General features: G+C 52.1%; 2 protein-coding genes across 2 annotated transcripts; both read right to left on the bottom strand.

Moving 5' to 3' along the window:
- Positions 1-5331: 5331 nt before the first annotated feature.
- Positions 5332-6667, bottom strand: or55e1 (odorant receptor, family 55, subfamily E, member 1). Its single transcript, XM_004085891.4, has one exon. It carries the CDS (start codon positions 6520-6522, stop codon positions 5548-5550), a length of 975 nt encoding a protein of 324 aa, XP_004085939.1. The 5' UTR covers positions 6523-6667; the 3' UTR covers positions 5332-5547.
- A 7522-nt stretch (positions 6668-14189) lies between these two features.
- LOC111948478 (olfactory receptor 52K1-like) lies at positions 14190-17364 on the bottom strand. The gene is made up of 2 exons (XM_023961800.2): positions 16400-17364; positions 14190-14328 (listed from the first exon to the last, which is right to left on the bottom strand). Exons 1-2 carry the CDS (start codon positions 17362-17364, stop codon positions 14190-14192), a joined length of 1104 nt encoding a protein of 367 aa, XP_023817568.2.

The raw sequence follows: 17364 nt of genomic DNA, 5'->3' as shown, positions 1-17364 counted from the left end.
GGATTTGTCTGCGAGCCACATGTGACCATCAAAAGAGCCATATATGGCTCGCGAGCCATAGGTTCCCGACCCCTGACTTAGGGGGTGGGGGGGGCCTGGTCGTCGCTGCTCCTTGCCCTTCTGCCGTGGGCCGGGGTGGGGGTCGGGGCCTCTGGTGCCTGGCAGGGGGTGGTGGGGGCTCCGTTGGTCGGGGGGTCGGGTCCAGCGCCTGGGTGGGGCGGGCTGGGGCGCTGCGTGGTCCTCTGGGCTTGGGTGTGGGGGTGCGTGGTGGGGGGGGGGGGGGTGGCGGTCTGGCTTGGCTCGGCGCTGGATGGGCTTCCCATCTACACCTGGGGCTGGGATCGGCCCTTCCCTGGCTCTGGGGCGGGACGGGACAACCCTCTTGGGGCCCCCGGTCGCTCTGGGTGTCATCCGCTTCGGCTGCGGGGTCTGGGGTGGGGTGGGGTGGGGGGTCTTGTCGGCCCTGTCCTGTGGGGGGGCATTCTGGGGGAGGGGGGGGGGGCACTATTGGTACGGGGCAGGGGGGGTTGACGGGTCGGGGTCTCCGCTGAGGCCATCGGCGGTTTCCCCGGCCGGTTGGCTGCCTCGGTCCCGTCGAGGCCTGACCAGAGCTCTTCTAGGGCCTGCGTTTGGGGGTGGGGGCCTGGGCTTGCTCCGGGGGGGGCCGGCGCTTTCTGGGTCCTCTCTCTCTGTGTGGGGGGGTGGTGCTGGACCTGGGGTGTCGGCGCCTCCGGGGGTGGGGCCCCTGGGCTGGGTGGGCCTGGCCCCCTTGCTGGGGGGGGGGGGGGCGGGGGATAGCTGTTTGACCACCGGGGGACAGTCTATCAGCTGTCCCCAACTTACCCCCTTCCTCATATAACCTCATAATAGGGTGAGGGGGTGGGGGGCTTACCCTGCGATGAGCCATGGGGGGGGGATATACTAGGCAGTGGCCCCCCTCCTATGGTTGCCGTATGGAGTGGGCCCCCCCTCTTTCGGTTTTATTTGCACCTTAGACATGTAGGGCCCTTGGTAGGGGGGGTGCTTGGACTCACTGCCAGCAAGCAGCGGATGTCCTCCTAGCACCCTACCCGCCAATTTTAACCGCACCTTAGACATTTAGGGCCCCTTGGTGGGGAGGGTGAGGGGACATCACTGTGAGTAATCAGGAGATGTCCCCTTAGTGCCCAACCCGCCAATTTTAACTGCACCCCCCTTAGTACACACACCCCTCCCCCCTTAATATATACATCCCAACATAAACACACACACATGCACACACACACCTTCTCAAACACACATACACGCACACACATGTTGCAAGGAAGGTGGGACCTGGGTCCATCTGTCCCCTGCCTCTTCCCTGGTGAGGGGTACGGGCCCCTTTTTTCAACGGCGGCCGTGTCCCCGGGGTGCCGGCTTCCTGGGCCCGGCGGTGCTCTCTCCGCGCGGTGGGGGGGTTCACATTACATCTGAGCCGGGGGTGTCTGGTCCCTGGGGGGTGGGTTCTGGTCCTTGCTTCTGGGTGCTGGGCCCCGCCAAATTTCCAAATGTGGCCGAGCCTGGTCGGGCCATATTTACAACACCCCTTGTGGGCCCTCTTTTTTTCCCCGGGGTTCCCTCCTCCTGGGCGGGGGCGGCGGGCCCCCTGCCTCGCTCCTCCCTGGACCAACCGTGGGCCGGGCGGGTGGCTGCCTGGAGTGCGGTGCGGGTCTCCCTTGGGGGCTCCTGGCTCGTACCTGGGGTTGGGGCGGGGGGAAGCCCGGAACTCCTGGGTGGTGGTGGGGTGCTCGTTTGGGGCTGTGGGCGTCCTTCTCCGGTGGGGCCCTGCGTTGGGTTCTCCCGGCGTGGCGGGGGGGCTGCTCTCCTGGTTGGGCTGGGGCGGCGCTCTCTTTCCCTCCGTGCCTCCCTGGCCTCTGGCTCTGGGGGCCTTGCGGTGGCCCTGCTGGCCCTGGCCTGGGTGGCGGGCTTGGTCGCCCGGGCGGCGGTTGTTCCCTGCCGGTTCCCGTGTGGCGTTGGGGGGATTCCGGCTGCCGCTGCTGCTGCGGTGGGGGTCTTGGGGTGGGGATGGCTGGGCACTCTCCCTCCTTCTTTTCACGTTCCACCACCCATTTTAGAAGAACATAAACACTCACTTGAGCACAGGTGTAAGCTCACCTTTGCACTAACAGTTTGCATGACTGAATGAATGAAATATTTCACACTAGTTGGTTTTAAGGCATAAGTATGCGTGTGAACACTATCTGTTTTGTGTACATGTCGACAGGTGGACATTTTTGCAGCTAGCAGGTATGTTTATAACATTTGAGTGTGTGTGTGGACAGGCCCCGCCCTTTTTGTACTGCATTTGAGCCTTACCATAATGATTAACAACCAGTAAACTTGTTGCTTTATGCTGCTTCATGGTCTTACCCCCCTTCCCCTCCTATTATCACCCCCCTACCCCCCCTCTCTCTAACGTCCCTCTCTCTTCTTCCCCTCTTTCCTTTTCCGTCCGGTCCAACACCAAAGATTTTCAGACATGATTGAAATTAATAAAGTTTGGCCTCAATTCCAAAAGGGGTTTATTCAGACATACCTTTGGTTTGTCTGAAGATTAATAACCCCTCTTGTTAAAGTAAAATATGTCCAACACAAGAGGCCCTCAGCTCTCATCTGTCTGCTCAGTTGTTGGACGGGACAAGTTAAAAAAAAAAAAAATAAATAAAAAACAAATGGTGGAAGTCTGATGTGTAGAGGGGGAAAAGAAAAGGAGAGAGCACTGTCCCTTGTGGAGCCCCCGTGCTGCAGACCACCTGGGCAGACACACAGTCCTGGAGCCTCACGTACTGTGGTCTGTTGGTGAGGTAGTCAACAATCCACCAGGTCAGCTGGTTGTCAACCCCAACACCTTCCAGCTTTCCCCTCAGCAGTGATGGTTGAATGGTGTTGAAGGCGCTGGAGAAGTCAAAGAACATGATTCTGACAGTACTTCCAGGTTCCTCCAGGTGCAGCAGAGTTCTGTGCATCAAGTAGATGACAGCGTCATCCGCTCCAATGCCTGATCGATAAGCAAACTGCAGGGGGTCAAGCACTGGGCTCACTTGGTGCTGGAGGTGATTCAGGATCAGCCTCTCTAGGGTCTTCATTAGGTGAGACGTTAAAGCCACAGGTCTGTAATGGTTGGGCTCCCTTGGCTGTGCGGTCTTTGGTATTGGGACCACGCAGGAGGTTTTCCACAGCACAGGGACCCTCCTCATGTCGAGGCTCAGGTTGAACATGGACGCTACAACCAGGCAGAGTTGGTCAGCGCAGTCCCTGAGCAGTCTGGAGCAGATGCCATCTGGACCTGTGGCTTTCCTGGTCTTGATCCTCTGAAGCTCTCTTCTCACCTGCTCCTTTGTTATGTTGAGGCTGGGTGGGGGGGTTTGGGTGCTGGCAGTTATGCAATGCAAAGTAGGGGATTGTAGAGGGGGGGGTGTTAACGTTGTCATGGGGATGTGTGATGGCACAGACGTTGATAAGTAGGTGGGGGGTGGCAGCTGAGACCGGCATATTGGGGGTTTCGAGTGGTCCAATGATGACTGGGTTATAGTGGGGGGAGTGGGCCCTGCATCAAATCTATTAAAAAATGAATTGAGCTCGTTAGCCCACTCTTGGTCACCCTGATTGCACCTATTGTCTGTGTTGAGTCCAGAGATGGTTTTCAGGCCTCTCCAGACCTCTTTCACATTCTTTTGTTGTAGTTGGATCTCCACCTTTCCTCTGTAATTCCCCTTGCCTTCCTTAATCTTCACTTTAAGTTCCTTCTGCACCCTCCTCAGTTCCTCTTTGTCCCCTCTTTTTTTGGTTTAACAGGGTCTTCAGCTCAGGGGTCACCCACGGTTTATTGTTGGGGAAACACTGCAGCGTCCTGGTGGGCACAGCGTTCTCCACACAGAAGTTTATGTAGTCTGTAATGCAGTGTGTCGGACTGTCGATGTCCTCATGCGGTCCACACAGCACCTCCCAGTCTGTGGTCTCAAACCAGACCCTCAGCTCCTCACTGGCCTCTTCTGTCCATCTTCGCACAGATCTTCTAGTTGGAGGTTGTTGTTTCACCACGGGTTTATAGACAGGCAAAATGTGAACCAGGTTCTGATCTGAGCAACCTAGTGGGGGGAGGGGGGAACAGCTGTAGGCATCCTTCACATTTGCATACAGTAGGTCCAGTGTCTAGTTGTTCCTGGTGTGGCACGTAACATACTGGGTGAAGTTTGGGAGAGTGGAGGAAAGTGAAGCATGATTAAAGTCTCCGGATATGAGAAAAAAAGAGTGGGGGTGTGCTGTCTGCAGCTGAGACACCACAGTGTGAAGAAGCTCACAGGCCACCTCTGCGTTAGCAGATGATATAAACAGTTATCGCCATAACATGCGAGAACTCACGCGGCAGGTAATATGGCCGAAGTCTGACAGCCAGCAGCTCAATGTCCCGCGTACAGAGTCTCTCCTTGACACTGATGTGTCTCGGGTTGCACCATTTGTCCTTCACAAACATCGCTAACCCACCTCCTTTCCTCTTGCCGCTCTCTCTAGCTGTCCGATCCGCTCTCACGAGGTGAAATCCGTTCAGGGAGACATGTTCGTCAGAGGAAAGATCATCCAGCCAAGTCTCTGTGAAGCACAAGATGCTGCTCTCCCCATACTCTCTGTGTAGTCGAGTTAGCGCCGTTAGCTCCTGCAGCTTGTTAGAAACAGATCTCACGTTGGCCATGACGACAGTCGGCAGGCATGGTTTATACCGACTTCTCCCTTCATGGCGCCTAACTCCTGCTCTGCATCCTCTTCTTCTTTTCTTCCTGATCTCGGCGGGGATGTCTGGTCTGTCCACGTAGTGCAGCCCGCTGTTGTGGTACGCGAGCAGCTGTCTACGCGTGTAAACAATGGATCCACGGCTGTCGGGTCCCCCGATGTCAATAGAAGCAGTCCAGCGAGAAAAAAGAGCCAAAAAACGAGTCTCGCAAACTGCACACCCATGGTATAGTATAAGAATATAGTCAGAAAATAGAATAGTCAGAAAAACACACGACAGAGAGGGAGCTGCTGTAACAGGCTGCTGCTCCGGGCGGCGCCAGAAAAATCCAGGTTCAGTTTTACCAAAATCAGACGATTTTGGTAAAACTGAACTGTGATCGGTTCTTCAGGGATCCGAGGAACTATTTTTAAATTTCATTTTTGAATGTTGTGGTAAATTTAAGGACGTTTTCTTTAGATTTCAGGATTATTAGCTTTGATCTCCTTCAAGCAATGTTCTGGGAAGACTTGAACCTGTTGGAGGAACGTTAGAACGTTTGTGTCTAAATGAAAACTCCTGAACTTCTGGGTTGATGTCCATTTATTCATTCAAAGCTCAGAGCTCAACCACCAAACGTTCCAGCCACTCAGACACAGGAGAACCAGAATGGAAGTGTTCTGATGTCAGCCCTGTGAGGAACCATCATGGAGCACTGCCGTCCAGGTTCCCGCTCATTCTGCGATGCGAAGAAGACTCCGCTGCTGTCGGGACACCTGTGACGATCTCAGCGTTCTGGATGAAGAACCGGAATGCGCTCAGGACCGTCTCCTTCCTTCAGGGGACGTCTTCTGAGAGCCGTTCCTTGTTCTGACCTTTAAAAGCCGAAGCAGACCGTTGCGGATCTCTTTGGTGCGGATGCCATAGATGATGGGGTTGACTGTGGCAGGAAGCAGGATGTACAGGACCCCCATGAAGGCGCCGACACCTGAGGAAAGGTCACGTGACAGGAAGGCCACGCTGCCCACCAGGTAGAAGCACATGATGACCATCAGGTGAGTGCTGCAGGTGTGGAACGCCTTCGAGCGATCCTCTCTAGCGGCTCGAAGAACAACCCTCAGGATCTTCACGTAGGAGAAGAAGATGATGGGGATGTCCACGCCGACGAAGCAGACGATGACCGCCACGCCGGCGCTCCAGCTCCTGTCCGTGCTGTCGCACGCCAGGCTGACCAGCGCCATGTGGTCGCAGTAGCAGTGCTGGATGACGTTAGAGCCACAGAACCGCAGAGAACCCGCCAAAGCCACCAGCGTGGCCATGATGGAGCCGCTGCGCAGGAGCGTGAAGAGCAGCAGCCTCAGCAGCATGCAGGAGTCCATGATGAAGCGGTAGCGCAGCGGCTCGCAGATGGCCGCCAAGCGGTCCAGAGCCATGGTCAGCAGCAGCGTGGACTCCACCGACGACAGGAAGTGCGTGAAGAACATCTGAGTCAGGCAGGCCGCCAGGGAGATGCGGCTGTGGTCCAGCGTCAGGCCCAGCAGCATGTTGGGAAGGATGGCCACCACCACCAGGATGTCCACCAAGCAGAGCGCGCAGATGAGGAGGTGCATGGGGCCGCGCAGGCGCTCCTCCCGCCGGATGACGAGGATCAGCGCAGAGTTCCCCAGCAGCACCGACAGGAGGGACAGGAAGAACGGCAGCGCCAGCAGGCGGCGGTGAGCGTGCAGCTCTGGGAAACACCTGAACACGAAGCTGCTGTGGGAGGAGTTCCCATCCATGGCGGCCTCCCACATGGCGCCGCTTCACTGGAACACCAGCAGAAGAAGCTGAAGTGTCATCCTCTGCATGAGAACACGGAGAACACTTTGATTTTTCAGGTTCAACAGAAGATCCTCGCGGAAGAACAACCAGGTTAAAATGAAAAGCAGAGATCAGAGAACATGAGGATGATGTGTTAAAAATGGTTACGTTGGGGAACTATGTACAATTCCTGTGGTTCCTGTGAAAACCTGTCCAGTGGTTTCACTGTGAAGAAACCTCCATGTTTGTCCATCTCAGTGAAGCTGCTGGTTCCGAACCTGGACTCTAGTTTTAAACCAGGGGCCTCATTTCTTTTTTTTTTTTTTTTTTTTTTTTTTTTTTTTTTTTTCAACTTGTCCTGTCCAACAGCTGGGCAGACAGATGAGAGCTGAGGGCCTCTTGGGTTGGACATATTTTACTTTAACAAGAGGGGTTATTAATCTTCAGTCAAACCAAAGGTATGTCTGAATAAACCCCTTTTGTAATTGAGGCCAAACTTTATTGATTTCAAACATGTCTGAAAATCTTTGGTGTTGGACCGGACGGAAAAGGAAAGAGGGGAAGAAGAGAGAGGGATGTTAGAGAGAGGGGGGGTAGGGGGGTGATAATAGGAGGGGAAGGGGGGTAAGACCATGAAGCAGCATAAAGCAACAAGTTTACTGGTTGTTAATCATTATGGTAAGGTTCAAATAAAAAAAAAAAAAAAAAAAAAAAGGGGCGGAGCCTGTCCACACACACACTCAAATGTTATAAACACACCTGTTAGTTGCAAAAATGTCCACCTGTCGACATGTACACAAAACAGATAGTGTTCACACGCATACTTATGCCTTAAAACCAACTAGTGTGAAATATTTCAGTCATTCAGTCTGTTGAGCTAACACCCGTGCTCAGGTGAGTGTTTATGTTCTTCTAAAATGGATGGTGGAACGTGAAAAGAAGGAGGGAGAGTGCCCAGCCATCCCCACCCCAAGACCCCCACCGCAGCAGCAGCGGCAGCCGGAATCCCCCCAACGCCACACGGGAACCGGCAGGGAACAACCGCCGCCCGGGCGACCAAGCCCGCCACCCAGGCCAGGGCCAGCAGGGCCGCCGCAAGGCCCCCAGAGCCAGAGAGCAGGGAGGCACGGAGGGAAAGAGAGCGCCGCCCCAGCCCAACCAGGAGAGCAGCCCCCCCGCCGCGCCGGGAGAACCCAACGCAGGGCCCCACCGGAGAAGGACGCCCACAGCCCCAGACGAGCACCCCACCACCACCCAGGAGTTCCGGGCATCCACCCGCCCCAACCCCAGGTACGAGCCAGGACCCCCCAAGGGAGACCCACTCCGCACTCCAGGCAGCCAGGGGCCTCATTTCTAAAACTTTGCGTAGGATTTGCGTCAGAAGTGGCGTACAGATGAAACATAGGACGTGCGTACGCACAGAAATATTCAGATTTATAAAACCGTGCGCACGCACATCCTACGCATCTTTCCCTTAATAAATCACAACCAATTCTAAATGCAGCGCAGCTTTTGCGGCTTCATGACACGCCCATAGTTGCCCATAAATAGTCCGTGAAACGCCCACAAATGAATATTCATTGATTGGGAAACCATGGCAAACACAGAGAGAAAAATAAAAAAAAAACGTAACTTCACTCAATGTGAAGTCGAAGTTATCGTTGGCGAGGTGGAAAAGAGGAGAAAAGTGTTGTTTGGAGGGCACAGTGTGGGCATTACTAATGCCATAAAGGCACGTGAGTGGCAGACGGTGGCAGACGCCGTAAATGCTGTAGCCTCACAACCTCGGACCGTGGCCGAAATAAAAAAGAAATGGTCGGACATCAAAGTCGAGGCAAAAACACGTCTAGCGCTGACCCCCCCCCTCCCCCCCCCACACCCGTGTCTGCCACGGGTGTGTGTGTGGGGGGGGGGGGGGACACCGGAGCTGACCCCTCCTGATGAGAGACTGGCGGCAAGAATTGGGGAATCCCTTTTAAGCGGAGTGGTGACTGAGGCGCAGGGGGACACCGACGCGCCAGATGCACCGGGTGACACCCCCCCAAAAGCCCGCAGAGGTCCAACAGGACGGCTGGAGGAAGTCGGAACCGGCTCATGAGCCACTCGTCCTCGTTTGCCAGCAAGTCTTCTTGCTGTCTAAAGATGCGTTCACTCTGAATTCTTCCATTTGCCACATCTTCTAAGAGCTCAACATCAGCCATTGTGCGTCATTACGCATTGTGATGGGGCATTTTATTTCCATCCATTTAATTACATCTGACAAGCTACAGATGTCGGTAATAATCCACGTGGAAATGGGAAATTGATCAGCAAATGTAATTTCTTGTTGCTTTCTGAATGGTTGAGACATACGCCATACATTGTTTTATCAAAAATAAAACAAACTAAAGGCATATGCATGAATACCATAATTCTGTAGCTTATGAAGAAATGTTTTACTATGAAAACAACTTTCCCCAGTGGACAAGCATTTACAGCGTCTGCCACCGTTTGCCACTCACGTGCCTTTTTGGCATTAGTAATGCCCACACTGTGCCCTCCAAACAACGTTTTCTCCTCTTTTCCACCTCGCCAACGATAACTTCTACTTCACATTGAGTGAAGTTACGTTTTTTTATTTCCTCTCTGTGTTTGCCATGGTTTCCCAATCAATGAATATTCATTTGTGGGCGTTTCACGGACTATTTATGGGCAACTATGGGCGTGTCATGAAGCCTCAAAAGCTGCGCTGCATTTAGAATCGGTTGTGATTTATTAAGGGAAAGATCCATAGGATGTGCGTGCGCACGGTTTTATAAATCCCAATATTTCTGTGTTTCATCTGTACGCCACTTCTGACGCAAATCCTATGCAAAGTTTTAGAAATGAGGCCCCTGGAGTCTGGATTTCCTCCACCTCTCTGGAAGTTCCTCCACGTGCCTCTTTTCTCCTTTCTAAACTCAGATTTTTGGAGGTCCTCCTCTGTTCCTTATGGCCCTCGTTTTTCTTTGATGTTCTTTCAGTGACCGGATCAGCTTTGTTTGGTTCTTTCAGGTGAAGCTGATGGGCCCATAACCGTTCAGAACCCTTTCCTTCATCCAAGTGAAGGCTGACGACTTTGGAAGAATAGAAGGAAGAGCTGAGGATTGATTTTCCAAAATAAAAGCCAGAAGAACATGATGACTAAAGTCCAATCTGGATCCTGGTGAAGTTCTTGATGACAGAGGAACAGAGGATGGAAGATTTAACCCTGGTGCTATCCTATGACCCCCCCCTTCCATTGAGGTGTTCTCCCTACCATGACAAAGGTGGATAAAGGTGGAAAGATTTCATGTAATCCATGGACACCAGTGAAGATCACAAATCATTGAAGAAAAAAGGTTCAATGCACTGTCTAGTGGGTCTAGATGACCCCACTCCCAACGTTAAAGTACCTAGGATAGAACAAGGGTTACATTACAAAAGGAGCGTTTACTCACCCACAGACCACCGGCAGACAACTGAATGGTGGCTGCGCCTCTCAGCACCTTTTGTAGTCATCGTCCAGTTGTCCCACAGGACGGCGGGTCCTGAAGGCAGCACGGCTCTAATTGGTTTGTTTAATTGATGCAGAAACGGCGGAATTCTCCAGAGCTTCATCTGGAACCAACCAATTATTGAGACTGAGTCCACAGCTTCACACATGAGGGTTGTCTACGAGGGTTCTCCTTTGAAGGTTCTCTCATGAACGTTCAAGAGAGACGATTCATGATTGGTTACCTGAAGGTCAGGCAGTAGTTCCAGATGAATCAGCTCGGGTTCTGGACTCATTTGAACCCACTGTTCAGCAGAACCGTTTTAACTGGTCAGACTCTGAAACAGATTCACGTTTCCAAACCTGGATTCACTCTGGAACCATCTGGATCCTGTTCTGAAACCAGGACATATTTTCTATAAACTCAGTAAGGATGGACCCTGTGACTTCACGGACACAAATGGTTCTCCTAACAGGTTTATTTGGTCCACCGTGAAAACTGCAATTACAAACATAATGGAAATCCTCTGACAACCAGCCGGATAGTTAAACATATGAATCACCTCGCTGCTGCATGCTGGGAGTTATCCTGTCCTCCTCGCATCCACACCTGATCATTTTTGTGAAGTCCACGTTTCCAGCGTCTCTCCTCTTTGTCCGTAAAGCACGTGTGCTAACTACTCCACACACTTACGGTATTTTCAAAATCAGACGTGGTCTGAGGTCCTGCGGTGTGATTTCAGCGGCGTGGCGTGACTTGGTACCTGAATCAAAGGCGGGAACCTGGAGCTGGAGCGGTCCGGACCACCATGGCAGCTCCGGGGAGGGCCAGACTGAGACTGAGAGACGATGGGATGAGGATCCGGCCTGCTCGGCCTCCAGGACTTCATGAAAAGTTTCTATTTTCATGCAGGAAATAATCAAAAGGTGGTTGGTTTGAATCCCGTTTTTCTCTGGTTAATGCGGGACGGCAAAGCTTCAGACTGGGTCAGAGAGAAGAGCATGTGGAGAACATTTAGGACATGAATACATGCGGGGAACGCCGCCATGCGTCTGCTGCACCTGAGCTGATGTGCACGGTGGGGGGGCAGATCAGGGGCTTGTGCTATGGGCATCATGCCCTACTGGGCCGTTATGACGACACAACGGCCCATTAATCCAAACCGAGCGGGGAGCAGCAGTCCAGCTGCAGCTCAGGGAGGAGCAGCTTTTGCTCCCCAGAGGTTCATCAACTGATTTGGAGCATTCTACTAAACCTGTGAGGTGTACGTCCTCATGAGATGAAAATATGGTGAAAACAATAATTAAGGAAACATTTCTGCATTGTTGTTCTCACACACTAAGGTGTATGTTTTGTTATTTTCATTTAAATGTATATTCAAAACCTTCAACAACATCAATTACTGACATTTCCTTCTTGCTCTAAATGTATTTTACTTTTCAGGAAATGAAATCGTTCATCTTCTAAACCCGTTTTTGTCCCTTTCTGGGTCACGGGGCTGCTGGAGCCTATCCCTTGGAAGGGGACATCCTGGACAGGTCTCCAGTCTGTCACAGGACCACAATCACACCTAAGGACATTTTAGAGCGACCAATGAACCTATGAAGCATGTTTTTTGGACAATGGGAGGAAGCCGGAGAAAACCCACGCATGAACAAGGAGAACACGCAGACTCCACACAGAAAGGTGTTCAGGTTCTGGTCCCCCAGCCGCGACTTGAACTGGGGGCCTTCCTGCTGTGAGGCAAGAGTGCTAACCACTGCGCCACCGTGCAGCCCTGAAATGAAACATTCAAATCATTTTAGAATTCCAGTTTTTTTATTTTTAAGGTACTTTACAATAAATCAGACATTTTTCTGCAGCATTGTCCTGTTTTCTTGATTCTCTTGTTTCCATCTCAGATATTTGAATTTTAGCTTCAATTTTTCATGAAGAAAACTTCTCCAGACAGTAGATAAATGATAGAGTACTTTATTAATCCCGAGGGAACTTGCATGTCCATCCATTGCTCCTCAAAAACATTCAATAGAAATTTAAAAAGTAGTTGAGTAATAAATAGTAATAAAACCATAAAATAATCACACTCACTGAAAACAGAGTAAAAGCATAAAAGTGGTCAAAAGTAGATGCCCGTTTAGTGACTCCTCCTCATGCCCCCTCCCCTCCCGGCGGTATTGAACAGTAGATGGATAAACTTAGAACCCACTGGGTTCTGATGGTTCTGCTGGACATCTGCTGTTTTCAAAAATCTTTGGATGATCTTTTATGATCAGAGCAGCTCTGGAATCCTTTGAACTATGATCTGGACCTCCTCTGTGAGCGGCAACTTCAAGCACCGTCCACTCAACAAACGACACAACTTCACCTGGGGTCCATCTAGAGTTTATCTGGAGTTCACCTGGGATCCATCTAGAGTTCACCTGGAGTTCACCTGGGATCCATCTAGAGTTCACCTGGAGTTCACCTGGGATCCATCTAGAGTTCACCTGGAGTTCACCTGGGATCCATCTAGAGTTTATCTGGAGTTCACCTGGGATCCATCTAGAGTTCACCTGGAGTTCACCTGGGATCCATCTAGAGTTCACCTGGAGTTCACCTGGGATCCATCTAGAGTTCACCTGGAGTTCACCTGGGATCCATCTAGAGTTTATCTGGAGTTCACCTGGGATCCATCTAGAGTTCACCTGGAGTTCACCTGGGATCCATCTAGAGTTCACCTGGAGTTCACCTGGGATCCATCTAGAGTTCACCTGGAGTTCACCTGGGATCCATCTAGAGTTTATCTGGAGTTCACCTGGGATCCATCTAGAGTTTATCTGGAGTTCACCTGGAGTCTTTGTGGGTCGCTTTAACCTGATCTCACATTCTCTGCCTAAGAGTTCTCAGAGGTTATCTTGAGAATCTGCTGCTGATTCTATGTTGCAGGAAAGTCTGCATTCTTTTTAATTTAACAATTTCTAACTTGTCCTGTCCAACAGCTGAGATAGCAGATCAGATCAGAGTGCCTCTTGTATTGGACAGATTTTATTGTTACAACTGGGGTTTATGGATCTTCAGACAGACAGAGTATATTTGTATAAACCCCTTTTGTATTTGAGGCTAAGCTTTATTTATAAAAATTGTATTTGTATGCATTCCTTGTTGGACCGGATGGGAAAAAGAAACAAAAGAGGAGAGAAAGAAACAGAGTGGGATGTCAGAGATGGGGGATAAAGGGGTTAGAGTGGGGGGGGTAGTCAACATCAAAAAGTTAAAACATAAAAGTGTCGTAAGTAAATTAAATTATATAATTTAGTTCACACAGCAACAAAACAAACACATTTTTTTACATTTTTTTTTATTTTTTCACACACACACTCAAATGATATAAACAGACCTGCTAGCTGCAAAAATGTCCACATGTCAATATGTATGCAATACAGAAAGTGTTCACACACGCATACTTATGCCTTCAAACCAACTAGTGTGAAATCTTTCAATCATTCAATCATGCAAACTATTAGTGCAAAGGTGAGCTAACACCTGTGCTCAGGTGAGTGTTTATGTTCTTCTAAAATGGATGGTGGAATGTGAAAAGAAGGAGGAGGAGCGCCCAGCCATCCCCACACCCAGACCCCCGCCGCAGCAGCAGCGGCAGCCAGAACCCCCCAACGCCACACGGCAGCAGGCAGGGGACAACCGCCACCCAGGCCAGGGCCAGCAGAACCGCCGCAAGGCCCCCAGAGCCAGAGAGCAGGGAGGCACGGGGGAAAGAGAGTGCCGCCCCAGCCCAACCAGGAGAGAAGCCCCCCCGCCGCGCCGGGAGGGCCCAACGCAGGGCCCCACCCGAGAAGGGTGCCCACAGCCCCAGACGAGCACCCCACCACCACCCAGGAGTTCTGGGCATCCCCCTGCCCCAACCCCAGGTACGAGCCAGGACCCCCAAAGGAAGACCCGCTCCGCGCTCCAGGCAGCCACCCACCAGGCCCACGGTTGGTCCAGAAAGGAGCAAGGCAGGGGCCAGCCGCCCCCGCCCAGCAGGCGGGCACCCCGGGGAAAAGGGGGGCCCACCAGGGGTGTTGTAGACATGGCCCGACCAGGCTCGGCCACAGTTGGAAATTTGGCGAGGTCCAGCACCCAGGGACAAGGACCAGAACCCACCCCACAGGGACATGGACACCCCCGGCTCAGGTGTGATATGATCCCCGGCTTCTGGCCTCGCCAGAAGGCTCAGGGATCCCCCTCCCTGCGTGGGGAGAGGACCGCCGGGCCCAGGAAACCAGCACCCAGGGGACATGGCCACCGTTGCCAAGGGTCCAGTACCCCCTACCGGGGATGGGTTAGGGGACAGATGGTCCAAGGTCCCATCTTCCTTGCGAAATGCGTGTGTGTTTGTGAGGGTGTGTGTGTGTGTGTGTATTTCTGAATGCATATTTTGAGGAGTAAAGGGTGTGTGTACAAAGGGGGTGCAGTTAAAATTGGCGGGTAGGGCACTGAGGGGACATCTCCTGATTACTCACAGTGACGTCCCCTCACCCTCCCCACCAAGGGGCCCTAAATGTCTAAGGTGCGGTTAAAATTGGCGGGTAGGGTGCTAAAAGGACATCCGCTGCTTGCTGGCAGTGATGTCCAAGCACCCCCCCTACCAAGGGCCCTACATGTCTAAGGTGCAAATAAAACCGAAAGAGGGGGGGCCCACTCCATACGGCAACCATGGGAGGGGGACCACTGCCAAGTAGCTCCTTCCCCAAGGTGCATCGCAGGTTAAACCCCCCACCCCTTAACCCTAATATGAGATTATATGAGGTTGGGGACAGCTGGTAGACTGTCCCCCGGTGGGCAAACTGCCCCACACAGAGAGAGAGGAGCCCCCCCCGGAGCAAGTCCAGGCCCCCACCCCCAGGCGCCGGCCCTGGGAGAGTTCAATTGCTCAATTGCTTTTTTTTTTAATTTATGTATTTATTTTTCCCCCCTTTTGACTGATTTACATTTGTTTCTATTATTTATCCATTTATTTATTTGGTTTAGCCCCCCCCCCCCCCTACTATCAACTCCCAGGCTTCTTGGTGAGGTGTTATGTGTAAAGAGGAAGACTTGTCAAGCTCTACCATGCATGGTATCCCTGTCCCAAAAAACCCCCACCCGAGCACGAGGCACCAGGCCCGCCACACAGTGCGGCAGGGGCACCACAGAGTACACCAGCCCCCCCAAGACCACTCAGCCATGGAGGAGCAGGTCTAGTCACCACCCCCAGGGCCGTAGAATCACCACCCCCAGGGCCGTAGAACAGAGCCCCAGGCAACCAGGTCCCCAATGGGAGCTCTGTTTCCCAGGTGCCTGAACCCCGGACCCATCACACGTCCCCCGCTGACCTGGTATCGATTACAACTGATGCTACTTTTGTTTAGGGTTAGGGTTAGGGTTAGTAAAGATGACGGATTTCTATCTTTCCTCTATACTGATGGCGTTCGTGTCACCAAGTGCACAAAGTGATGGCGAGGCTGTGATAGGGATGTCGAACCAGGTTGATAGATGTACACACACCAAAACCAGGAGACCGACATGCAAAACCACAGTGCATGCAAATTATGATCTGGGGTGTGGCTGTTACAAAACCCACAAATGTCTGATTCTCTGAGACCATCTTGAACATCCATTGTCCTGTGTAATGAGTTCTATGAAGTTTTAAATGGAATCAGTTGCAGATACAGACTTTTGGTTAGTCTACAAGTGTTTGAGCAAATCTGTGACCAAAAAGAGTCGTCTGTATTAAAACCCAAGTCTGAGTCCCACTTCTCTGTTGGCAATGTGTTGGTTTCCAATATTTCTTATAAATGTATATATTTTAGACAGAATTTTGTATGTCGTTAGTTTTAGAAATGTATTCACTGTATCAGGGAGTGTCAACTTTATATGACTTGGAATAAACCTAGCACTTATTACGGCTTTTTAATTATTTTCTAACTGGTCCAGACAGATTAGAGCTGAAGGCCTCTTGTGTTGGACAGATTTTACTGATACAACATGAGGTTATGAATCTTCTGAAACACAAGGAGTACATTTGAATAAACCCCTTTTGTAATGTAATCCTTGGTCTATCCTAGGCACTTTAACGTTGGGAGTGGGGTCATCTAGACCCACTAGACAGAGCTCTGAACCTTTTTTCTTCAATGATTTGTGATCTTCACTGGTGTCCATGGATTACATGAAATCTTTCTACCTTTATCCACCTTTGTCATGGTAGGGAGAACACGTCAATGGAAGGGGGGGGTCATCTAAGATAGCACAAGGGTTAAGCTAAATTTTTTTATATTTCTTATATTTGTCACAGTTTTTTGTTGGACCAGACGGAAAAGGAAAGAAGGGAAGAAGTCTCTGCATCCTGACTGTTTCACACCCACGGGGGGGGAGCTGCCCCCCACGGGCCTCAGGTCTGCTGGGATGACTCGTGGACGGCGCGCCACAGCGTCGTCTGATCTCAGAGGTTCTGACTCCGTAAATGATGGGGTTGAAGCAGCTGGGCAGAAACTGGTAGAGGGTGCTGACAGCTATCCGAGCCGGTGCTGAGAGGCGGTCTCTGGCCCGATAAGACATGAAGGCCGCCAGGACGGAGGTCAGCGTCACGGAGATCACCATGATGTGGGTGGTGCAGGTGTGGAGGGCTCTGGAACCGGCTCTTCCTGGACGCAGCACCGAGCAGAATATGACCACGTACGACGCGATGATGAGGAGGAAGTCCAGCACGCTGATGAGGAGCACCGCCGTCAGCCCCACCAGGCTGTTGACGGCGGTGCTCCCACAGGCCAGCTCCACCAGCGCCATGTGCTCGCAGACGCAGTGCCGGATCACGTTCCTGAAGCAGTAAGACAGAGACGCTGCCAGGTTCACCACCGCCGAGACCATGAGCAGGTTCCTGAGCAGCAGAGGAACCGCCAACCTCAGGAACCGGCGCGGAGACATGTGCTGGTGGTAGGACAGCGGCCTGCAGATGGCCAAGTAGCGGTCCAGCGCCATCCAGAACAGCAGCGTGGACTGACAGGAACCGAAGAAGTGAAGGAAGAACATCTGAAGAAGGCACCTGCTGAGAGAAGTCCACCTGCTGGGGAGCAGAACGTCAGGGAAGAAGAAGAGCGGGACTCTCAGGTCCACGCACGCCATGCAGGCGATGAGGACGCACATGGGCGTGTGGAGGCTCCACCCCCAAACGATGACGAAGAGCAGCAGGCAGTTAGCCAACAGGGACACCAGTAACATGAGGAAGATGAGGAAGACGAGCCTCAGCGGCCCCAGCTCACTGAAACCACTGACGAAGATGAAGGACGTGTCTGAGGTGACGTTGTCCCTCAGAGACTCCATCCTCAT

This window comes from Oryzias latipes, chromosome 13, assembly GCF_053564925.1.
Source record: "Oryzias latipes strain Hd-rR chromosome 13, Olatipes_Hd-rR_3.1".
NCBI lineage: Eukaryota > Metazoa > Chordata > Actinopteri > Beloniformes > Adrianichthyidae > Oryzias > Oryzias latipes.
Note: the sequence above shows the minus strand (reverse complement) of the source record. Positions and strands in the feature narration are given on the sequence as shown.